Here is a 23,238-nt window from a genome sequence, read left to right as displayed (position 1 = left end):
AACACACTAACATCCTGACACTTATTCTACCTGTACTAACACACTAACATCCTGACACTTATTCTACCTGTACTAACACACTAACATCCTGACACTTATTCTAACCTGTACTAACACACTAACATCCTGACACTTATTCTAACCTGTACTAACACACTAACATCCTGACACTTATTCTACCTGTACTAACACACTAACACACTTATTCTACCTGTACTAACACACTAACATCCTGACACTTATTCTAACCTGTACTAACACACTAACATCCTGACACTTATTCTACCTGTACTAACACACTAACATCCTGACACTTATTCTACCTGTACTAACACACTAACACACTTATTCTACCTGTACTAACACACTAATATCCTGACACTTATTCTACCTGTACTAACACACTAACACACTTATTCTACCTGTACTAACACACTAACATCCTGACACTTATTCTACCTGTACTAACACACTAACATCCTGACACTTATTCTACCTGTACTAACACACTAACATCCTGACACTTACTCTACCTGTACTAACACACTAACATCCTGACACTTATTCTAACCTGTACTAACACACTAACATCCTGACACTTATTCTACCTGTACTAACACACTAACATCCTGACACTTATTCTACCTGTACTAACACACTAACATCCTGACACTTATTCTACCTGTACTAACACACTAACATCCTGACACTTATTCTACCTGTACTAACACACTAACATCCTGACACTTATTCTACCTGTACTAACACACTAACATCCTGACACTTATTCTACCTGTACTAACACACTAACATCCTGACACTTATTCTAACCTGTACTAACACACTAACATCCTGACACTTATTCTACCTGTACTAACACACTAACATCCTGACACTTATTCTACCTGTACTAACACACTAACATCCTGACACTTATTCTACCTGTACTAACACACTAACACCCTGACACTTATTCTAACCTGTACTAACACACTAACACACTTATTCTACCTGTACTAACACACTAACATCCTGACACTTATTCTACCTGTACTAACACACTAACATCCTGACACTTATTCTAACCTGTACTAACACACTAACATCCTGACACTTATTCTAACCTGTACTAACACACTAACATCCTGACACTTATTCTACCTGTACTAACACACTAACATCCTGGCACTTACTCTACCTGTACTAACACACTAACATCCTGACACTTATTCTAACCTGTACTAACACACTAACATCCTGACACTTACTCTACCTGTACTAACACACTAACATCCTGACACTTACTCTACCTGTACTAACACACTAACATCCTGACACTTACTCTACCTGTACTAACACACTAACATCCTGACACTTATTCTAACCTGTACTAACACACTAACATCCTGACACTTATTCTAACCTGTACTAACACACTAACATCCTGACACTTATTCTACCTGTACTAACACACTAACATCCTGACACTTATTCTACCTGTACTAACACACTAACATCCTGACACTTGTTCTACCTGTACTAACACACTAACATCCTGACACTTATTCTACCTGTACTAACACACTAACATCCTGACACTTATTCTACCTGTACTAACACACTAACACACTTATTCTACCTGTACTAACACACTAACATCCTGACACTTGTTCTACCTGTACTAACACACTAACATCCTGACACTTATTCTAACCTGTACTAACACACTAACATCCTGACACTTATTCTAACCTGTACTAACACACTAACATCCTGACACTTATTCTACCTGTACTAACACACTAACATCCTGACACTTATTCTAACCTGTACTAACACACTAACATCCTGACACTTATTCTAACCTGTACTAACACACTAACACACTTATTCTAACCTGTACTAACACACTAACATCCTGACACTTATTCTAACCTGTACTAACACACTAACATCCTGACACTTATTCTACCTGTACTAACACACTAACATCCTGACACTTATTCTACCTGTACTAACACACTAACATCCTGACACTTATTCTTCTTTTACACTTTATTCTTGTTAAAATGTTTTTGTATAGTTGCAATGTCGTTATTTGCTGCTCTGTGTGCCCTGAATTCCCCCCGGGACAAATAAAGTTTTTTGAATTTTAAAGCACACATGCCCAAGAAAACTAGCTTTCCCTACAGTAAGTAATATTCATTAGTATTTATCTCGTTTGTGCCGAGTCCTACTGCCCCGTTATCAAGAAGAACATATTTAATCAGATGCTTTTGTACATAGTTTGCACAGCCAGGGTGCCAGCATCCCGCGTGCACGTTCAAATGATGCGAGCAATTCTTTGATACAGAAAAAATTCTGCTGAGACTGCTCGAATGAGTTCATTTGCAAAACGGTAAGAAATAAAATCCTAGCGTGATATTTGGATCAGTCCAGATGTTCATTGAGTAAAGGTCAACATGGCGCCGTGTGAAGCTTTGGTCTGGCAGATGTTTTGTGCTGCTATAAATCTCTTAGTAGTTTAGGAGGAATGGTTTGACATATGAGCCATAATGACCTCTCGGGTCACGTGGTGGCAGTCTGCTAGCCATCCACCCAGTTAAAACTAAATATTGAACATTCAGTTAATGTGTCGCCCAGGGCTGGAACAAAAAATATGAAATTATAGAACAAACATGTTTAAAATGTTTAAGTGTTTTGGCAGAAATCCAGTCTCTGAGTGTGTAGTTGAGTGTCTGTATCTCTGCTCTGCACACATAGGTCAATGGGGTATGCCTACAGTGAGTGTGTCTTCAGTGTTGGGTATGATGGCAGGCGTCTTGGCATCCACCATGGAATCAATCGGTGACTACTACGCGTGTGCTCGCTTGTCCGGCGCCCCTCCTCCCCCGACTCACGCCATAAACCGAGGCATCGCCGTGGAGGGCCTCGGCTGCATCCTGGCTGCACTGTGGGGAACTGGAAACGGTACCACCTCCTACAGTCAGAACATCGCCGCACTCGGCATTACCAAGGTACATGTCATAATAGTCTCCGTGTGTCGTAGGACTCCTTCACTCTTTCTCTCTAATGTTTCAGGAAAATGTACCGTAATTTCCGGACTATAAAGCGCACCTGACTATAAGCCTCACCAGCTAAATTTAGGGTAAAATACAGATTGCTCCAAATAAAAGCTGCACCCAACTATGAGCCGCAGGCGTTTTGATGTGTAATTACCGTAGTATATAGGGGTTCCTGCTACCACAGAGGGGATTGTCGGGACAGAGATGACTGTTTGGGAACGCAAAGCGTCCCATTTATTAACAATAAATCTTTCAATCATTCAATCAAACTTTCACATCTCTGACATGGCGAACAGCATGCGTGCAGAGTACAAATAATACAACGGTGCAAAGTAATACAAAGTGCTCGCCTGTAACACGGCAGTAAAAGTGCAGTCCCGCGGCCGTTTACGTTATCAAAATAACCAGCCATTCATTGATGTCAAGGGTACGTGCAGCAGCTCTATTTCCTTCTTTGACAGCCAGATCGATTGCCTTTAACTTAAAAGCAGCATCATATGCACTTCTCCGTTTGTTTTCCATGTTGAGGGTGTTTGCATGAACACTTCCTTCGCGCAAACTGTCGCTGACGCTCTCCTACTCTTTGTTTTGCTCTCCTTACCTGGCGCCAGATGTCTGCCTCGGTCTGGCGCATCCTCGGTAGTGCGCGCCCCTGTTTACCGTAAGCCGTAGAAAAGCCGCACCGTTGTATACGCCGCAGGGACCAGAACGAGGGAAAAAAGTAGCGGCTTATAGTCCGGAAATTACGGTATCCTGAGTCATGTTTCTGCCAACATTATAAATGTCTTATTCACTCTCCTTTTAGCTCTGTTTTTGTCTCCACCAACCCCGAAAATATCTGTCTCTTACCGTATGTTTTGGATTAAAAGTGTCTCCGGAGTAAAAGTCTCACCGGCCGAAAATGAAGAATAAAGAAGGAAAAAAACATATAAGTCGCACTAGAGTATAAGTCGCATTTTTGGGGGAAATGTATTTGATAAAATCCAACACCAAGAAACGACATTTCATCTTGAAAGGCAATTTAAAATAAAACTAGAACAGAGAACAACAGGCTGAATAAGTGTTTACGTTATATGACGCATGAACAACGAGCTGAGAACGTGCCTGGTGTGTTAACGTAACATGTTACGGTCAGAGTCATTCACAGAACTATAACATATAGAACACGCTCTACGTTTACCAAACACTCTCACTAATCACACAGAACTATAACATATAGAACATGCTCTACGTTTACCAAACACTCTGTCACTAATCACACAGAACTATAACATATAGAACATGCTCTACGTTTACCAAACACTCTGTCACTAATCACACAGAACTATAACATATAGAACATGCTCTACATTTACCAAACACTCTGTCACTAATCACACAGAACTATACCATATAGAACATGCTCTACGTTTACCAAACACTCTGTCACTGATCACACAGAACTATAACATATAGAACATGCTCTACGTTTACCAAACACTCTGTCACTAATCACACAGAACTATAACATATAGAACATGCTCTACATTTACCAAACACTCTGTCACTGATCACACAGAACTATAACATATAGAACATGCTCTACGTTTACCAAACACTCTGTCACTGATCACACAGAACTATAACATATAGAACATGCTCTACGTTTACCAAACACTCTGTCACTAATCACACAGAACTATAACATATAGAACATGCTCTACGTTTACCAAACACTCTGTCACTAATCACACAGAACTATAACATATAGAACATGCTCTACGTTTACCAAACACTCTGTCACTAATCACACAGAACTATAACATATAGAACATGCTCTACGTTTACCAAACACTCTGTCACTGCTAATCACTAAATCCACTGAACTCTTCTTCCTCGGTGTCACTTCTGAACAACTCCGCCAACTCAACGGTACGGAGGTAGCAGCTAGCATCTTTTTTTTCACAGTGCACTTCTGCCATGACCCATCCCCGCCGAGTTTTGATTGGTTGACGTGTGTGTGTGTCTGTGTGTGTGTGACGATTGCTGATATACGCCTAGTCTCTTACGTGACTGACATAAATAATAGCCCGGGCATGTGTTAATAATTTCACACTTAAGTCGCTGCAGAGTATAAGTCGCACCCCCGGCCAAACTATGAAAAAAAACTGCGACTTATAATCCGAAAAATAAGGTACTCAGTATTCTGATGCTGGCCCGGTAGAGTACAGTGCGTTGATCAGCTCTTGTTTGCTGCTGCTTGGAATGGGGTTGATGAGAACACTGAGAGTGAACCATAATGTAAAGTTCTCTGCAGAGTTAGCTAGGTATGTCTCTGTGGGTTCGGCGAATGCAACTAGTCTTTCGAGTCATTATTCAGTCTTTGGGTGAACTGAATCTACCCGTGTTCACTTCCACTTGGCGCTTAGTAATTTATAACCCAATAGATTTGTCACATGATAAGCTCTAGCATTGTGCTAGTGTGGCTAAAGTAAGTAACACAGTTGCCCTCAGATAGGCAGAGAAATCGATAAATCAATCACATGACTTTCCATTTCCGTAGCGCAGTGGAACTGATGAGAGAAGATCACAAAGCTTTGAGCTCGGTCAAACTGAGTTGTTATTTTAAAGAAGTGGAACTAAAGACAACAGGAGCCGTGGGGCTGCAAAACCTAAAAGGCATGAAGTGACACCCATGTGTCTGTCAAGATACAGAAAATTGTTCCCGCACTTAAAATAACCAACAGCAGAATCTGGCACTGACAGCAGGCTTGAGTGTGCGTTAACCAGAAGCTTAGAGCTAGTTTAAACTACGCTTGTTCAAGTTACAGTGTGAACATGCGTGTTGTTGTACTTTTTCCTGAATATTCTGATAACATATGGTTGTGTTTTGTAGAAACGATTTGCTTTGCTTTCAGTTAATTCATTTAAAATTAGATTTGCCTTTGAGTCACTCTAAATCACCAGCACCAGACGATGCAGACAGACGTAAGGGGTTTTCAAATCCTTCATAAATTGATGTTAATGTCTGCTGGCTGAGAGCTTCGCCAGCTGGTTGTAACTCCTTCTTTCGTGGCATTGAGCTTATGTTGACGGGGCAAAACCCACCTGTAATTCATCTAATGCCGAGGTTCTAAGGCCGAATACAGTATGATGACATTCAGAGTTATGTTTACAGTAAATGCCAGCTGAACTCACTTCAAAATAATACAGCATGTAATGTAAGCTTAGCTCAGGGTCAGTAACACCATAACATTGTTTTGCTGGAAATCGCTTGTTCACTTGTCTGCTTCTTCTTGGTTTCTTAGGGCGCACTCACACATTTTTAAAGGATGCTCACACATTAGCACTGCAGCAGCGTTGTGGAGATACCGTGCTTCCTTACAAGGGGACCCAGTAAGAGCATGTATAGATTAAACAGGGGAGGCGAAAGAACAGAGCCCAGAGGGAGCCTTCTATTTTCAAGATAAGACTTAAAGCATTTTAGGGCTGTTCCCTGAATCCCAACCCCATTGTTCAAGTCTTGTAACGTCTTGTAAGCAGTTTATGATCAGCTATATCAGATGCCGCACTAAGGTCTCAGTATTAGAATGGCACAGTGTCCATTGTCTGCTGCTACCGACGAATCATTGTGAACTTATAGAAGAGAATTCAGTGCTACGTTGCCCCCAAGACCCAGACTGAAAAGCTCCAAAGATGTCATTCTTGATTAGAAAGTGAGGAAGTTGTCAGTGATATTAATTAGATTGAATATTTGCTTCCAAGTCAGGCTTTTTAAGGACTGTTTTAACCGCTTCATGTCTAAAACATGAGGGGAAGCAGCCCGTGGAAAGGAAACGGTTTCTAACAGACAGGATGCTGTGGTCAACAGTATCAAACGCTTCTTTTAGTAGAAGTTTCGGAATGTAGTCAGAAGGTCATGCGGTGGGCTTCAAGTTACAGACTACTTTCTGCAGAGAGGAAAGGTACACAGGTTCAAACTGATTAAAAACAGGCAAGGCTTTAGGCTGATCAAGAGGTGAAGAAAGTACGTCTGGCAGCTGCAGGTACAGCTGAGGGCACTGGTTGACCCATACAGCCAGGCCTGGGCGGTGGGAGGGCACTGGGTCCAATGGACAGAAATCCTGCAGATGGAGGATATCAAGCTCTGCAGGGGGAGGGTGACGAGGGATTGACTTCTTCTAACAGCTGTTAAGGATGACATGCCAAGTCAGCTGGACTGGACAAGAGCTAACCGTTTTCTTCAGTTTAGCTCCGTGTTGTTGCCAGCAACACAATGGAGTACTCAGGCCGGGAGTTCCCAGTCAGGATAAGCAGGAGAGCCAAGAAGCGCTCGACATTAGCAGGGACAGTGGTAGAGTCCAGGAGCCGTTCGTCTTCCCTGATGTAGCAGAGGGAAGAGATCCAAATTTGTAGTCAGCAACAGGTGGAATAACTCAGGTGGAGAGGTGAGTGAAAGCGTGGTGGAGTCAGCTAATGTTGCGGTGTTGGCTTGCTGACAGAGTGCGAAGGATAGCCAAAAGAGAAGGGAGGCAACAACCCAGTAGATTGATTGATTCGGTGGCAGGGTAGGGTAATGTGAACGAAAGCTTACACAGACTTACAGGAACAACCTACAGATACGGGCCTAAAGACTGGGCCCGCTCAGAAGATAGGTCCTGTAGGTCGGTGTGGTTTGTCTCTGATGGCTTAAATAAACTTAACATCCAGGCCTCATGACTAAATTCCTTCACCCTGTTAAAAGATACAGAGGAAAACAATCAATATCTAAAGTGTGATATAAAAATGTAGCTTAAATTGGATAAAAGTCCATCTGAGTCAGCGTTTCTGGCGGGCAGTATGAGTCCTGAGCATCAGCAGGGACAGCATCACCCGAGGTAGCCATAGCTTCATTTAATGAGCTCACACTTTGCTCTTTATACTAAATGAAGGCGGTGGCAGTGGTGGACTTAGTACTCCATTACTTGAGTAAAAGTATAGATAATGGGGCGGCTGGTGGCACAGTGGTTAGAGCAGTCGTCCCATGTAAAGAGGCTGAAGGTCCTTGAGGGAGCAGTCAAGGGTTTGACTCCGACTTTGCTGCATGTCCCCCCCCTCTCTCGCCCCATTTCATGTCTGTCCTATATAATAAAGGCCACACCATTGTACGATATTGGAGAAGTTTAATGCAAGAAGGTGGGGTGAGGGTGCGTTTAGGTGGGATGAAGAGAGGGGTCGAGGGAATGATGAGAGAGTCGATTGCCAGGGATGAAGGCCGTGGGTCGATCGTCGGGGATGAATGGTGTGAAGAGGGTTGAGGTTTCTACGGATGTCACACCTGTCCGGGGAGCGTGGCTCAGAGTGGGGTTACGCCTCGATGTGTGCTGCTTCATCAACCCCCTGGGTTCATGTCCAGAAGCCTCTCATTGTAGCTGCTGTCTTATTAAAAAAGAAAAAGGGGGAAGAGAGGAGAAGAACGGGGTTTGCGGTGGGTAATACAGTACTTAAGTAAACTTACTTGGTTACTGTCCCCACAGGGCAGTGGCTGTAAATAGCCTCACAACACAGATTTGGCTATACACTTGTGTGCAAATAGACACTGATTATATATTTCTTTTTGGTCTAGCATGTGAGGTTAGATCATTGTTGTTACAATTGTTACTAACACCATACAACCACATCAGTATAACACATAATACAGATAGCTTTCTTTGTTGGAAAATGTGTGTTCAATGGTCTGTATATTTGTTGTATTCTTGGTCATCTCCCCTCAGTGAATGATCATTAGTGTAACATATTTGTGCTGCCATTGCGGTCAGGACTTATATATGGTCCATACTGCCTTTAATACTCTTTTGCCGCGCTCCTCGCACTGTGTTAGGGGTCAGATATGCTTAAGCTTGGCAAGATGTTTGCAGTTGTTCCTGAGTCTCACTGTTTGAGATGCTGACCTGACTGACAGTTTAAGTGATGGTCATATAACTGCAGGAGGAAGCACCGCTACCATTTTGAGTTCTTTACGGGGGTTCTTGCTGTTTTTTGCCATGTGGCCGGGTTGCTAATAAATTAGATGCAGTTTGTGATTGTTATTGCACTGTGTCCTCTTTCTCTAACTTCCGCTAAACTACTTCTATATATTCTTCAATAATAAATCAATCTCCACATTCTGGCAAAATAGAAGGAAGAAGAAGAAGAATCAATAACGTTAAATAACAGGTTACATTTGAATAAAACTGCACAGGCAACCGTCAGCCTCACACAGATGAGAACATCTACAAACGCATGTATTCTATATTTTCTTGGCATACTCTGACGACATAAGCGGGGAAGTAAGGCATGGATTTGGTTGAATTTTTATAGAGTAATTAACTAGGTTTGTAAAAAGTATATAGCGCTGAGCCAAAGCCACAAGCTGTGTCGGTTTTATGTACCCGAGCCTAAGTCTAAATGTTTGGAGCAGGAGAGCCCAAATAAAAGTCGATGCTACAGCTGAATGTTTAACGGCCTCTAAAGGCCTGACCCGCGCATTCTTTTACTGACTTTTTGTGTTGTCTGCAACCTAAAATCAATGCACATGACATTGATAGTCATGTTCCTCTGCATGAGTTTTTTTCCTCGTAAAAATAAAGCTGGCAAACCATTTTGTATACATTTGATAACTAGTTCCTGTGCTCGATCGAAGTCCAGGGCTTAAAGTTCTCACGCACCATTCCTAATTATACAATAGATAGAAGATAATAGAAATACTATATTGATCCCAAGGTGGGAAATTGCAGATTATACCACTATAGTAAATCATTTCTTGCTTTAAACCCTGTGTCAGGTTGGCAGCAGACTGGTCCTCCAGACGACTGGCATTCTGATGATCGTCCTGGGGATCTTCGGGAAATTTGGAGCCGTTTTTATCACCATCCCAGACCCGGTCATCGGAGGCATGTTCCTCGTTATGTTTGGAATGATTGCAGCTGTGGGGATCTCTAATCTTCAGGTAAACACATTTCAAAGCTATAACATATCATATTTTATTTGGTGGACAATTTTCCCAAAATCCCCACTTGTGTGGAACATTGAGACCGTAGACTCAAACTGGATAGAGAGGACATTTCTACTCATATCAGTGCAGCAGAATGGTCTAGTTCCTCTCATTTTTATGTGTATTATAACCAAGCAACAGACTAACTTCTGTATAAATGTCCATGTAAACCAACTTGTGGCAAATTGCGTAAGTGAGGTTTGGATGTATTGGTCATACGAGCAGTGGAGTAGTAACGTAAGGAAAGCCAGCCACTAGATGAGAGTCACTACTCAGGTGGAGCGGTGAGTGAAGGCATGGTTGAATCAGCTAAAGTTTGCAGCGTGGGCTTGCTGACAGAGTGTGAAGGATAACTCCACAAAGAGGGGAGGGAAAGCTCAAAAGCCAAAACGCAGTAGATAGCTAGGCAGGGTAGGATGATGTGTCAAAAGCTGAAGATTAGGTCCTGTAGGTCGGCTTGGTTTGTCTCTGACATGGGTTCTCTGATGGCTTAAGTAAACTTAAAATCCAGGCCTCACGACTATAATCCTTCACCCAGTTAAAAGATACAGATGAAAACGATTAATATCTCAAGTGTGATGTAAAAATGTAGCTTTAAACTGGATAAAAGTAAAATTGAGTGTCAGCCAGTTTGAGTCCTGAGCATCAGCAGAGACAGCAGCACCCGAGGTAGCCAAGCTTCATTTAATGAGCTCACACGTTGCTCTTTATACTACACAAAGGCGGTGGCAGTGGCGGACGAAGTACTCCATTACTTGAGTAATAAAGAAAGTAAAGTATAGATACTAGTGATCAAATGTGATAAAAAGGAAATTTCTACTCATATCAGCGTAGCAGAATGGTCAAAGCGTTGGCCATGTTTATGTCTACTGTTGCGACGCAATGGACTAACTTCCCTGTCCATATAAACCAACTTGTGGCAAGTTGCGGCAGTGAGGTTGACAGCAAACGAGCAACGGAGTAGCGACGTTAGGAGAGCCAGCCACTAAATGAGAGTCACAACCCAGCTTCAACCGCACACTTCTGTCACGGCGTAGAAAAGTACTTTGATAAGTGACACATTTGCTGGTTTTCTGTTAACGGAGCGGTCTGGGGGCATGGAGGAGTTAGCAAACTAGCACACTAGCCAGCCGTTTGCTGACTGGCTGCTGCTTTGCTGGTTCCGCCTTGCTTTCATGCTGTATTGGCTACAGAAAATGAGCCGAATGGCGGGCTGGGACTAACGATCTGCTGACCCAATGACCCTGGGTCAGACAAACTGCTGACCAATTGCCCCTGGGTCTGACGGCGCCTCGTCCACACTCCCAGCCTCTCTGGGGAACATCCTCTCTCAAGATTCGTCGGTTCGCTTCGTCCCAGTGCTCTGGGACACACTTTACGGCCCCCACGCATGTTTGTTGTCCCCATGTCACCACTGCAATTTCCCAGCTTGGGATCAGCAAAGTATTTTGATTCTATTCTGTTCTATGACAACTAACAACAATCTCCATTTTGTTTCCTACCAGTCAATTTACCATGACGAAGGGCAATTTAATTTGGATGACTGAGAGTCTGCTTTTTAAACTACTCTCGCTGGTTCCAGGGTTGTTGCTTTTGCACTGACCCTGGGACCTGAAATAAGAGTATACATAGAAAACTCCTGTGTGGATCAATGAATAAGAATACACTTTATTTGAGTAGGTCAGTGCTAAAAAAACAACAACAAATAAACTAATCAAAAGGTTGCAGACAAACAAATCAAAATCCACCAATCCATCAAAAACTATTCATATTGAGCATGGCAGTTATCGGCCATGACACATGCATGAGCTTGTTTGGGTGGTGATACACTTTCAGCCAGCTGTGTGTCGTTGGGAAACAGCCCAAGCAACAGGCAGACAAGTGAACTGTAATCCTGTTTCCTGGCTCTGTGTGATGAAAGCAGGAGTCACGGGGTAGATTTTTAGCACTGCTGCCTAAAACAAACCGCAAAGCTTTATTTTACATTATCAACATCAGGCGATGAGTGTTTTTCATTGGATATTAGTTCAGGAAATGCCAGTTATTGGCTTTATCATCAAGAGGAAACCTTGGGGTATTTCGCTGGGACAGAGAGGGGAGGGGGTCTTTAGGTCCAAGCAGCAGGGTGTTCGAGACAGATCGGCCAGACCATTAAACTCTAAAATACATAAATATCTTTGTATGTACACTGTGAGCCCTGAATCTTTAGTATAGAGAGCCAAACTCCCATGCAGGCAGTGTATATTTCCCATGTTTTTTCTCCATCTTTGTAAAGATATGAAACATTATACTAGGATTCTGTGTCCATATTATTATCCATATCCATTATCCGTATATTTGTTTGCATTGAACAATTACAGCTCCCTTGGGTCTTAGTCATAGGTGTCAAAATTGTTTGCAATGACGAGGTGCTAAGAGTCAGCCTTGAATGTGGACAGAAGACCCTGGTGTCATATTTCGTTTTTTCCAGAGATTAATGAAAGAACTCTTCATTGGGAAAATACATTAGAGCTGAAAGCCAGTCGAACACAAGCTAATTGTGTCGACCCTCCTCAGTATCACAGCCCTTTTTGTGTAAAAGGGCTGTATAAATGTTTCTTCTTTCTACTTTAATCAATCCGTCAGGGCTGGTTCAAAGACAGGGTTGCCCCCAGGCTAGCCTCATTTGTCCTGTCATAACCAAATAAATGTGAATGCTGGACCGAAATAGACATCAGGCCTGTTTTGCTCCAGATTTCTAATCACATTTTAGAGAAGTTCCATAACAGAGATGGTAGCCAGCTGAGGCAATGCAAGAACATAAAGTCCCTCTCGGATCTTTATTTTATCTTAATTGCGGAGATCTGGGTCAAGACTTCTTCCTTTCGAATTGTTTACGGTCCGATTAGCAACTTAAGACATGAGAACAGAGTTGTAGTTCTTCGTTCCTTTGTGGGCGACTGGCTAAGTGGATGAGTGGATTGTCCTCCACTCAAGAGATTGGCGGTTCGATCCCCATCTCCCCCGGTCCACATGTCGAAGTGTCCTTGGGCAAGACACTGAACCCCGAATTGCTCCCCGTGCTGCGCATGGGTGTGTAAATGTGGTGTGAATGGTCAGATTAGATTAGATGGTCTGTAGATGTCCACTGCCATCATTGTGAATGTCTGTGTGAATGGGTGAATGTGACAAACACTGTGAAAGCGCCTTGAGTAGTCAGAAGATCAGAAAGGCGCTATATAAGTACAGGTCCATTTACCATTTACCATTAACTTTGCAGAATATGTTCATAGAGATTGTGCACCCGCTCTAATTCTGTCTCTCCCTCTCTCTCTCTGCAGTATGTGGACCTTAACTCGTCCCGCAACCTGCTCATCCTTGGCTTCTCTACCTTCAGCGGTCTTGTTTTACCTACCTGGTTTCACTCCAACCCGGGCATCATTGACACAGGTGATTTTTTTTTTTTTGACATACACTCACTCATGCACACACACAAATGTACATGTGCACTCTCTGACTCAGCCCCTTAAAATGAGAACAGCCCTTGGATTACTAATACATCTACACACATTTTTTACACATACCCATATTTCTTTAGTTTCGACAGGCAGGTTGGAACATCGAACGACGAGGCATTGGGGTACAGGTAGAATATGATGAGTGGTCAGCGTCTGCCCATATTACAAGCTCCAGACTGGATCAGATCATTTGTGATGCCTAGATTTTATCAATAATGGGCCCAACAATCGTAATTTGTGTCCCCCATCCTCCCCTCACACATTCTCATGTATACTTTTTTGGTTGGTGTGCTTTTTATTTTGTGCAAACCGTTTTGCGGCAATCCTTTCGGTCTGGCGCTGAGAAATGCGTCTTGGGTTTCACCGTCTTGTTTGTTCTTTAAAAAAGCAAAGATGGAATCTGCAAACAGTGCCAGAAACTGAAACATCCATGATGTAAAAGAAGCAATGTGATCCTCTGACAGTGAGTGGGAGGTTGTGTGCTCCCACTGCTGCATTTACAGATTACCGTTGAAAAGATAGCAGTGATTCTGCCAGCCTAAGCTCCTCAAGCCAAGGTGTTTCCAAATCCCACAGGCCCAGATGGCAAATTCTTTGTTACCTTTGGTGTTAAGCCTGAATTTGATAGTGGTAAAGAGATGTTTTTTTTTTAATTGTCTAAACTCTGGCATTGTTTTACCCCACAGTTGAAGGAAGGAAATGTCAGTCAGTGTGTGTCACAGCTGGTCAGGTCAAACCACAGGGGTCCGGTTGAGTGGGTAGCTTAATAAGATAAACGACCAAACGGACCCATGCCCCAGTTATTGCTTACTTTGAACCAGGCAGCTCTTGAAAAAGCTCAGAGGCAGAGCATTGGGGTACCTGGGTGACCGAGGGCAAAATTCTCACACGTCATCAGCACCTGGGTTTAATCCAGGTTTAATCCTGTTTTAAACTGGTCTAATGGTGGTCGGTATGCTGGTTGTATGCTCCAGTGTACACAAATGGCAGTGGTTGCTGGTTAAAATGGGATAAAACCTGTGGGAACTGAGAAAAAAATTACAAAAAACATGAAATATGGTTTAGCAAGACAGGGAATCTTCCTCTTTACATTACATGGACATAATACACACCTGCACTTTCACAAGTACAAACATACACGCAACAGTTGCAAACCAATAACGCTAAACCAGCCATGAAACATTAATCCAGCAGATGAAACTGGACCTTGTGAAGCTGTTGCAAATACAAGTCTGATCATTTAGAGCTCTCAGAATCAATCAGAGATCGATCGCAGGCTATCGGCTGATGATTCCCTGCTTTTGATGACACGTTGCTCGGCTCCGGAGCATCTTTGTGGCAACCTCCTATGAAGCACCATCAAAAGAGCAATCCTCAAGATTAAACAGCTCCTCTCTGCAGACATAAGACCTTGATCCCATGAGTCATGTGATGCGCCTGTCTCCCAGGAAAGTACTAATCCAGAGTTCAACAGTGGGCATGAGGGTTTGTCTGGTTCTCTCAGGTCTAGGCTGCTTACCTCCCAATCCTCTTGGCTAACCCCCATGTCACTGGCTGTAATCTGCCCGGCTCAGATAAAGCACTCTTTCTCCAGAGTTTTTCCCCAGCCTCAACACTCTGCTGATAGTGCCGCACAAGACGGGGCCTGTAAGCACTCTTTGTACATACGCTCTGCCAGACGTCTTTAGATGCACAGGCGGTGGGACTTAAAGCGAGCTCAGCGGGCGCCTTGAACTTTCGACTGCTTCCTCCTCTTCTGGTCAGGAAATGTTTTTGTGTGGCTCTTTTGTTCTTTGAACACGACGTATGTTTGTTCAGAGTCAAACTATGTCAGTTTGCAGTTCTTGATTATATTTTTTCCAATGTCACACAGCTGTATTAGGCAGTTCACACATGAACCGCATTATCACAACAAAGGTCAACTGTGACCCAGGAAATTGGAGTGCAGCGGTGGTCGCAGGAGCCGCCAAGCAACCTTTAAGTCCAAATATCTTGACCTGCAGTGCTGGCTTAATGTTTCTTCATTTTTACGACTCTGTAACTCTGCCAGGGCCGCCATGTGTCCGTCCAGGGGAGCTCAATACAATAAGGGGCGGATTAAGGTGCTCATAGGCCCCGAGGCTACTCTTTGTATGGGGTCCCCTCTTACTCATGCTTTACCGTAATTAAAAAGTAACTTAGTGCCATGATTGCGTGTAAGGGATATTACATGGCTTACATACACACACTTGGGGTGTAGTGGGATCAGACAGACAGCCTTTACTATAAGCAGCTACAACAGCGCACCTGCAAGCTGGTTACAACTTTTCGTTTTCTAATCCAACAGTTACAACATCTGCAGCAGCACAGAACACCCTGTTTTGTTGTTTTACTAGATCGTGGTCCTCTTTCAGCCGTTTGTTATACTTTCATAATTCATTTTTTGCTGCTAGGTCAGCCTGTGCATTAATCCACGCCTGAAAGCAGTGTACCAGTTCTCTTTGAATGTCAGTTTTGTGTCATAAATAGTTGCACTGAGATTCGTCTAGGTAGATCAAGAAGTTACCAGAGAAACGTTACCTGAGTGGTATCTTGCTAGCAGAATTTTAATTTAACTTGGCCGGGTAATATAAGGCGGTACGATGTAATTACAGGTGAGCCCTCCATCGTGTCACGTTTGCAGACGCCAAGCTTTTTGATTATTGCCCTTCTCCTCTTCCATTGGTTTTTTGTTTAGTTTTCTTTGGACTGGAACTTGAATGCTCTTCTTTCTGTCTGTTGATTCTCCATTGTGAGTCAGCCTTAATGAAATGGATATGCACCGGTCAGACACATTAGAGCGAGCCTTGTATCACGCCGTACTCAGAGGTTATATAAATATCCAGATGGGACACATGCATGCTCTTTTTATTTTTTGTAAACTGAAACAGACATTTACCTCTGCTACCAGTCCATTCCCTATATGTTACCCTCTTAAATCCATCCATACACACACACACACGATCCTATAACACTTCAGCCCTTACTACAAGCCTGACTCAGAAGTTGGAAGTTCACAGTCTCTGATTACAAGTGAACGCAGCATACGCTTCAGTGACTACCTCCACCTGGGCCGGCCAACCACTGCTGACTAATGTGAAAGTGTCACTAATGGAGCGCTGCAATTGAATTTTACTCGAATGTCGTCAAAGACACTCAAACGTATTTGCAGGCAAAGCAGCAAATACAGGTGCTTTCTTTAGTGGGTCATATGAACAATCACCATTGTTTAACTCACTCTTTGATAGATGGTAACTTAAAAGACAATTAAATAAATGAAGTTAAAATTGGATTAATTCATTTTCAATGTGGTTCCAGTTTTTAACTCCTGCCTACATGTGCATGAGACGAGCTATTATTTGAGCGATTTGTGACCATTTCTATGTCCAGCAGTGTTATGCACACTGTACGTGCATGCCCACTGTGCGTAAATGTTTGTGATGTGTGTTTTCAGGTGTGCTATGGGGGTTAAAATGATCGCAAAGGTTTCACTTTCAAACAAAAAAGAAACTCATATAAATATATTACGAGTGTGTCCAATATCTCGGAGAAATTGCCTGAAACATGCAAAGGAATTGACCCGGTCTGCAATCGTTGTTTGGATGCTGTTATGGTATTGTCTGTGTTTTTGTTCCATTGGTCTGCATGGATCTGACACCTGCCACCCTTTTCACCCGCTAATCGGCTGAACCGATCTGAAACTGAAAAACTGTGTTTGCATTTAATCTTGGCTTCATGAATATGTAATATTAACAAAATGTTGCATACAATTTGATTATTGAAGTAGTGTGGCTACCAGTGTACTTCGGACGTTGACAACTTCATCTTTGGACATGTGGAGGAAGTTAAAAGTCAAAGTATACGGATGGTTCAACAATCATAAAGCTGGTTTGAGATCAATCCAGCAGATGTATCCGAGCTGGACTGTGTGTGGATTAGCTGTTACCCCGTCAGACAGGATTTACTTTCAGGCCCAGCTGCTGTGTGTTTCAGGGAGGTTGTATTTCTTTCAGTTTTAGTGGGTTGACCTTGCCCCTGACGCCTGACCCCCGTGTGGAGGAGGTCAGAAATAAAGCAAAGAGAACCACTTTTAGTTGTAACACTGTTATTTCACTACGACGTACTTACACACATGCTTTTTCTTTACTCTCCTCTGTTTAAAGGGATACAAGAGCTGGATCAAGTGATTGTAGTGCTCTTTACCACGCACATGTTCATTGGAGGATTCTTCGGATTTATCCTGGACAACACCATCCCAGGTATTACAAAACACTCGCAAGTAATAGGAAATGATCAAACGAGCCGTAGCATCACTGATGACTAATCTCGTCTTTCCTTTTGTCTTTCAGGCACTGACAAAGAGCGCGGCATCAAAAGCTGGCAGGACAAGGCGCAACAGGAAAGCAAAAACATGTGTGATGAGTCGTGCTATGACATCCCCTTCTGCAGTGGTGTTTTTAAAAGGTTCAGATGTTTTCAGTATCTGCCTTTCCTACCTTCTTACAAGAACACCCAACAGGGGACATCCTAATCACGCAGTGCTGACTTACAGGGCCTATTAGCCCTACAAAGCCAAACAGTAGTTACCCTTCGGTTGAATGAATACTGTCTGAGTTCAATGCCATTAACGTAGAGTAAACATTGGTTCATTTTTTTGAATTAATATTGAGTTTCAACTGCAAAACTGAGGTTAAGCTGGAATGTAACCAAATCAATGGTTAGGTAATTAAAACGTCCGTAGTGCCTGAATAAGCAAAGAGTCACAAAGACCTTGTGTATTATATCTTTAAATTAATCTATGAATATAAATGTTTCTAGTCTTAGATCTTTTTGCAGATTAGCCCATGCTCAAGGTGCATAGTAGGGAAATGACGCTCCATTGCGCCACCTCCGCCTGCATCGCGCGTCATCACGCCATTTACATTGGTTTTCAATGTAGAGTTGTCGCTCAATGTGTCACCAGAGTTGTCGCCTCCGGTGTGAACGCAGCTTAAAGACTCAGATCGTGTTGATGAATGTGTGATGAAGCCGCATAGAAGCCACTGTTCAGCTGTTACGACTGTGTAATAACATTTCTCAGTAGGATCATTACTACCTCAAGAACAGTAGCTTAAAGACACAGATCATTGATGGAAGGCTTTTTCATAAACATATATGTGATGTTACTATTTTATGTATTTAATTTTGTGTCCTGTCACTGTATAGAAGTTCAATTTCATTCTTTTTTTATCTCTGATACTTATACATCTATGAATATATGCAATTTTACAAATGTTTGTACTATACTTTTCAGTCAGCACTAAACTGTGATGGGTTGTTAAGTCAATTCTGAAGTTACTATATACGTCTACCATGTTTCTCAAAACTAAAGAAACTAGATGATTTATGTATTTGGAAAGTATTTATATCCACTGATTTCTAATTACATTCATATGGTATGAACACGTTTTTTTTGTCTTTTATGCAATGCGGGCAACCTTGCCAGACTTACTGGGCATATCTGTGCTTTCAGTACAGACTGTATGAAGTACAGACATAGTGGCTGTGACGACACCCATAGGTTTCTGGAGAACCAAAATGAGGCTGATCCCAAATTGAGCAAAAGTGGCCACGCCCTTCATTGATTAAACGGGTGAATATTATGAAAATCCTCATGAACGGAGAAATAGAGACAATTTTTGTACTGATGGGGAAACATTATGTTGGGTGTAGGACTGGGGAACGACTAATCCAGAGTGTGTTAAGAAGTCAGGAAGTTTCATGGTTTGCAGGATGTTTTCTGCAGCAGGAGTTGGGCCTCTTGAACAGCTACTGCAATTGTGTCCGCTGCGATTTTCATGCAAGACAATGCCCCCTGTCACACAAAGGCAAAACAGGTGAAGCAGTTCCTTGGAGCTAAGAATATTGAAACAATGAAATGGCCAGCTCAGAGTCCAGATCTAAACCCCAAAGAGAATCTCTGGAAAATCCTTGGCAACGAAACCCACTACAACTACCAAACTGTGTTAGAGACCACAAGAAGAATGAACATAGATCAAACCAGAGCAGTGTGAGAAACTGGTGATGTCCTGTGTTCGCAGATGTGCTGAATTCATTCAAAGCTGTGGCCTCTACACTTCCTGTTCATTTTTGAATCTTATAGCCTGAAGAAAACATTGTTTAAATCCTCTCTTCTGACACAATGGTTACTTTTCTTTAGTTTTGCTCACTGTATTTTGAGATATATTTGAATATATATGTATAAACAATTTGATTTATTCTCATCTTTCCTCTGTATTTACTTATTGCTGTATGTGCTGCAGCAAAATTGGAGTTTCGCCTCTGGAGATCAATAAAGTCTTAGCATATCTTAATTAGTACTAAACGTACCACTGAGGCTGATGTTAATGTCATTACTATGTAATCATAAACCAGGGAAGAGTCAGTAATTGCAGTTTATCCTGAGGGTAACGTACCAAATTGTGCCTGTCTGAGGTCAGACAACCTGCATATTATCTGAGGGGTCATCATGTCATCAGTTACTGTGAATGGGGCTGTTGTTGTTCTTAATGAGGATTGGCACAATTTAGGATCAATTATATCAAAGGTGGCTTGTTCTAAGTTAATTTTCTATCATAAAATACTCGAGGCTATGTCTGCTCGTTTGTCTGCTTTCGCTCCTTTGGGCTGCCCGTGTCTGGCGAACGCCGGGGACTTGTGATAGCACGTTAAGAGCTAACGACGATAATTGCAACATTACTTTCTATTTAAAAACAAGCTTCGGAGGATGGTCCTGTGGATGAATCCTCTGTGATACGACGTAGAAATTTGAGGTAGCCACTACTTGCTGCACTGCACCATTTCATCTTGGGTTGGTATAAAGGCTTAGGACAGGGATGTCAAAGTCAAATACATCAGAGGGCCAAAAAAACTAATCTGCTACAAGCCCAGGGCCGGACTGGTTCAATGTTTATTAAAACATATTAAAATGATGCATATAACCTATTGAACCAAGACCTAACACAGTGTACTGTATTTTATTTAATAATTCAATGAATAATCCAATATTTTGTACGGCTCTGTCAGTAATTTTTCAACCGGCTCACAGACAAAAACAAACTTCCTGTGCATTAAATGAATAAAGCAAGATTTTCTTATGACTTTAGTTATTTCAAGGAAAACATTTTCAACAGGCAAACAGCAAAAAAGAAAATGTCCTTCAAACATAAAATGTGTTCCTTTAATATCAAGATAAAGACGCACAGCTGTGTGAAGATGTGCTCTGCCTCCCACCGAGCTTCAAACACCCTGTTCTCATCGTCCACCTTCAGTTAAGCCATTATTGGGGGGGGGGGGGGGGGGGGGTGCTGAAAGTTGACATCTGCCCTGAATGCTGATGAATAATGAAGCCGAGGCGGCCCACTTGCGGCGCTGCAGTGAGTTTGCGGGCTACCTTTGCATGGGTGGGTAATGTAGTTTTGGTGCGTGAAAAACACCAGCAGGTGGCTGTGGCGTGCGGGCCGGTTCTAATGCTAATCAAATAGCATCCCGGGGGCCGAGATACTTCATTCGCGGGCTGGATCTGGCCTGCGGGCCTTGACTTTGACACCCATGGCTTAGGAGAAGGTACGTTTGGTAAGGTTAGAGTCACGGTCAGGTTGAGGTTTGGGTCCTGCAGCTAAGAGACCCTTACACGTGTGTGTGTGTGAATTAGCACGTTGACGCATGAGAATGTACAGTATGTCTCCACATATTATGACATTTTCAATTGGTTGCCTTTAAAGACAAACTTTGAAGTGCATGTTTTGTCTTGCTCTTCGTTCTCCACAGATATTGATCTTTTAAAATCTCTTCCTTTTCTAGGGATTAGGGACTTTTGTTTATCCGACTGCGCAGATTTGTCTTTCAGGTGCCTCTTCTGAGGGAGTTCAGAAAATGTTGGGTGATTAAAATGTCTCCGCATTCTTCTGTCTCCTGATCAAGCATGTCACATCTCAACAGAGGTCAAAGGTTTAATCTCCTGTGGCATTTACTGTCTTTCTGTCAGTGGCATGCGCTTTGATGATATGAAGACGAACTTTGATAGGAACAGCTATGCAAAACATATTTATTTTTATTTCCAGACCCTTTATACTCAGGATCAAACTGGCACCACACAAGGCGCACAGTACCTTAGAAATAACACAGGTAAGCTGAGGTCCCTCTTCCATAGGACCCCCTCCACAATCAGGCAATTTGTGGGTGGCTTTTTTTTAATTTTAACCATCCTTATGTTGAGTTAAGATCTGTATTGTCCCTTGGGTACATTGGGTACATTTGATTTGCTGTAGAGGGCAAAACACAACATAGAAGATGACTTGAGACACCACAGTTACAGTAAACAACCAATAAAAATTATGTATTCTTTCGTTTAAAGTACCATTGGAATGAGAGATGTGATCAAATGCTACTGAACAGTGCAGTCAAGGTTCATTTATTGCATTTGAACCAACTTTAAAGTCAACTTTTGTTTTGCACTTTAAGGTTCCCATTACAAGAAATCAAACAAATGGTTAAAATTGACTAAAAGTATTGCGCCCGTGCTCAAACTGAAGTCTCTGCAGGCCGTTTTTGCAGATTGCAGATGTTGTTGAGATCATGCAAGTTCATGTCGGTCACTGATCCCAGGTGCTTGTAGCGCTCGATCGTCTCGACAAGTGAGCTCATGGTTGTAGTTGCAAAGGTTGAGTAAGAGGTTTCCCTGATGTGGATGGCCATAAACTGTATTTAGTTCTGTGAACCTTTGCCATCAGGCAGTGGTGCGAGCACTGTACATAAGTGTTTTGGATCAAATAGAAGAATAAAAACATAAAATGTTCAACTTCTAAGGGATGTCACCTGTAGCTTTATTGTGTTGTACATATTAGGTCTGCTGCCAACCACGTGCACCAGCTGCTTGTGTTTATACGATATGTAAATTGAAGCTGATTTGACGTAACGTACATAACCAACAGCTTCTGTGACATCAGCGGGGGTAAAAACCGGGTCACACACAGTGAGTACCATATGTGAAAGCCATGTGTCTGGGCCAAGTGCCAAGTTTATCACCAAGCCCCATCACCTGGTCAAGGGAACAGGCCAGTTGCACAGATGTAAAATTGAGATGGTTGTCTAGCCTTTCAACCCGGTTGGCACAAATCTAATGGGATTACTAAATCCTAATCAGGATTGAGTTGTATCGACAGATGCGAGTGTTGATTAAGTGAAGAGGCACCTTCAGCCACAATGTTCTGAACTCAGGGTATTAGAGAAAGTCTTTCAGGGCATTACCTGACCTGGATCTAATCATCTACACTAAAATACGACACTACACATGTCAACTCTACACGTAGAATCTCCATCATCACGTCCTGAAACACCTACACGCGCTTCATTTTGACAACATGGTGACACGGGGCATGGTGTGAACATTGCATGCTTTTGGATCATCTGCTAGGAATACTATTGCAGTGAACCGTGAAGTGGTATGTCAGGATATCTCAATTTCTATACAGGGAGCTGACACAAGGAATGTGCTGCCTACTAAACTCAGAACACAACCATGACAACTCTTTAAAATCAAAGTAATGGAATTTGTAGAAGACAGTCATGTATTCATGGGTAGTGGGCATACGTGCTGGCAAGTTGTAGCTTTGTTGTCTTTGAAAAC

At 42.5% G+C, this 23,238-nt stretch overlaps 1 protein-coding gene across 1 annotated transcript in view; it reads left to right on the top strand.

Annotated features, from left to right (window-relative positions):
* Positions 1–18,102, top strand: part of LOC310949059 (solute carrier family 23 member 2) — a gene marked incomplete at both ends in the record, with an annotated part of 54,342 nt that extends 36,240 nt beyond the window's left edge. Inside the window, 5 exons of the mRNA XM_083916392.1 lie at positions 2,764–3,017; positions 9,847–10,011; positions 13,377–13,485; positions 17,735–17,830; positions 17,921–18,102. Coding sequence (XP_083772518.1) covers positions 2,764–3,017; positions 9,847–10,011; positions 13,377–13,485; positions 17,735–17,830; positions 17,921–18,102 — 806 coding nt within the window. The remainder of the gene's footprint in view (positions 1–2,763; positions 3,018–9,846; positions 10,012–13,376; positions 13,486–17,734; positions 17,831–17,920) is intronic.
* Between the last annotated feature and the right edge of the window lie 5,136 nt (positions 18,103–23,238).

Source organism: Echiichthys vipera (assembly GCF_963691815.1).
Source record: "Echiichthys vipera genome assembly, chromosome: 7".
NCBI classification, from domain to species: domain Eukaryota; kingdom Metazoa; phylum Chordata; class Actinopteri; order Perciformes; family Trachinidae; genus Echiichthys; species Echiichthys vipera.
Note: the sequence above shows the minus strand (reverse complement) of the source record. Positions and strands in the feature narration are given on the sequence as shown.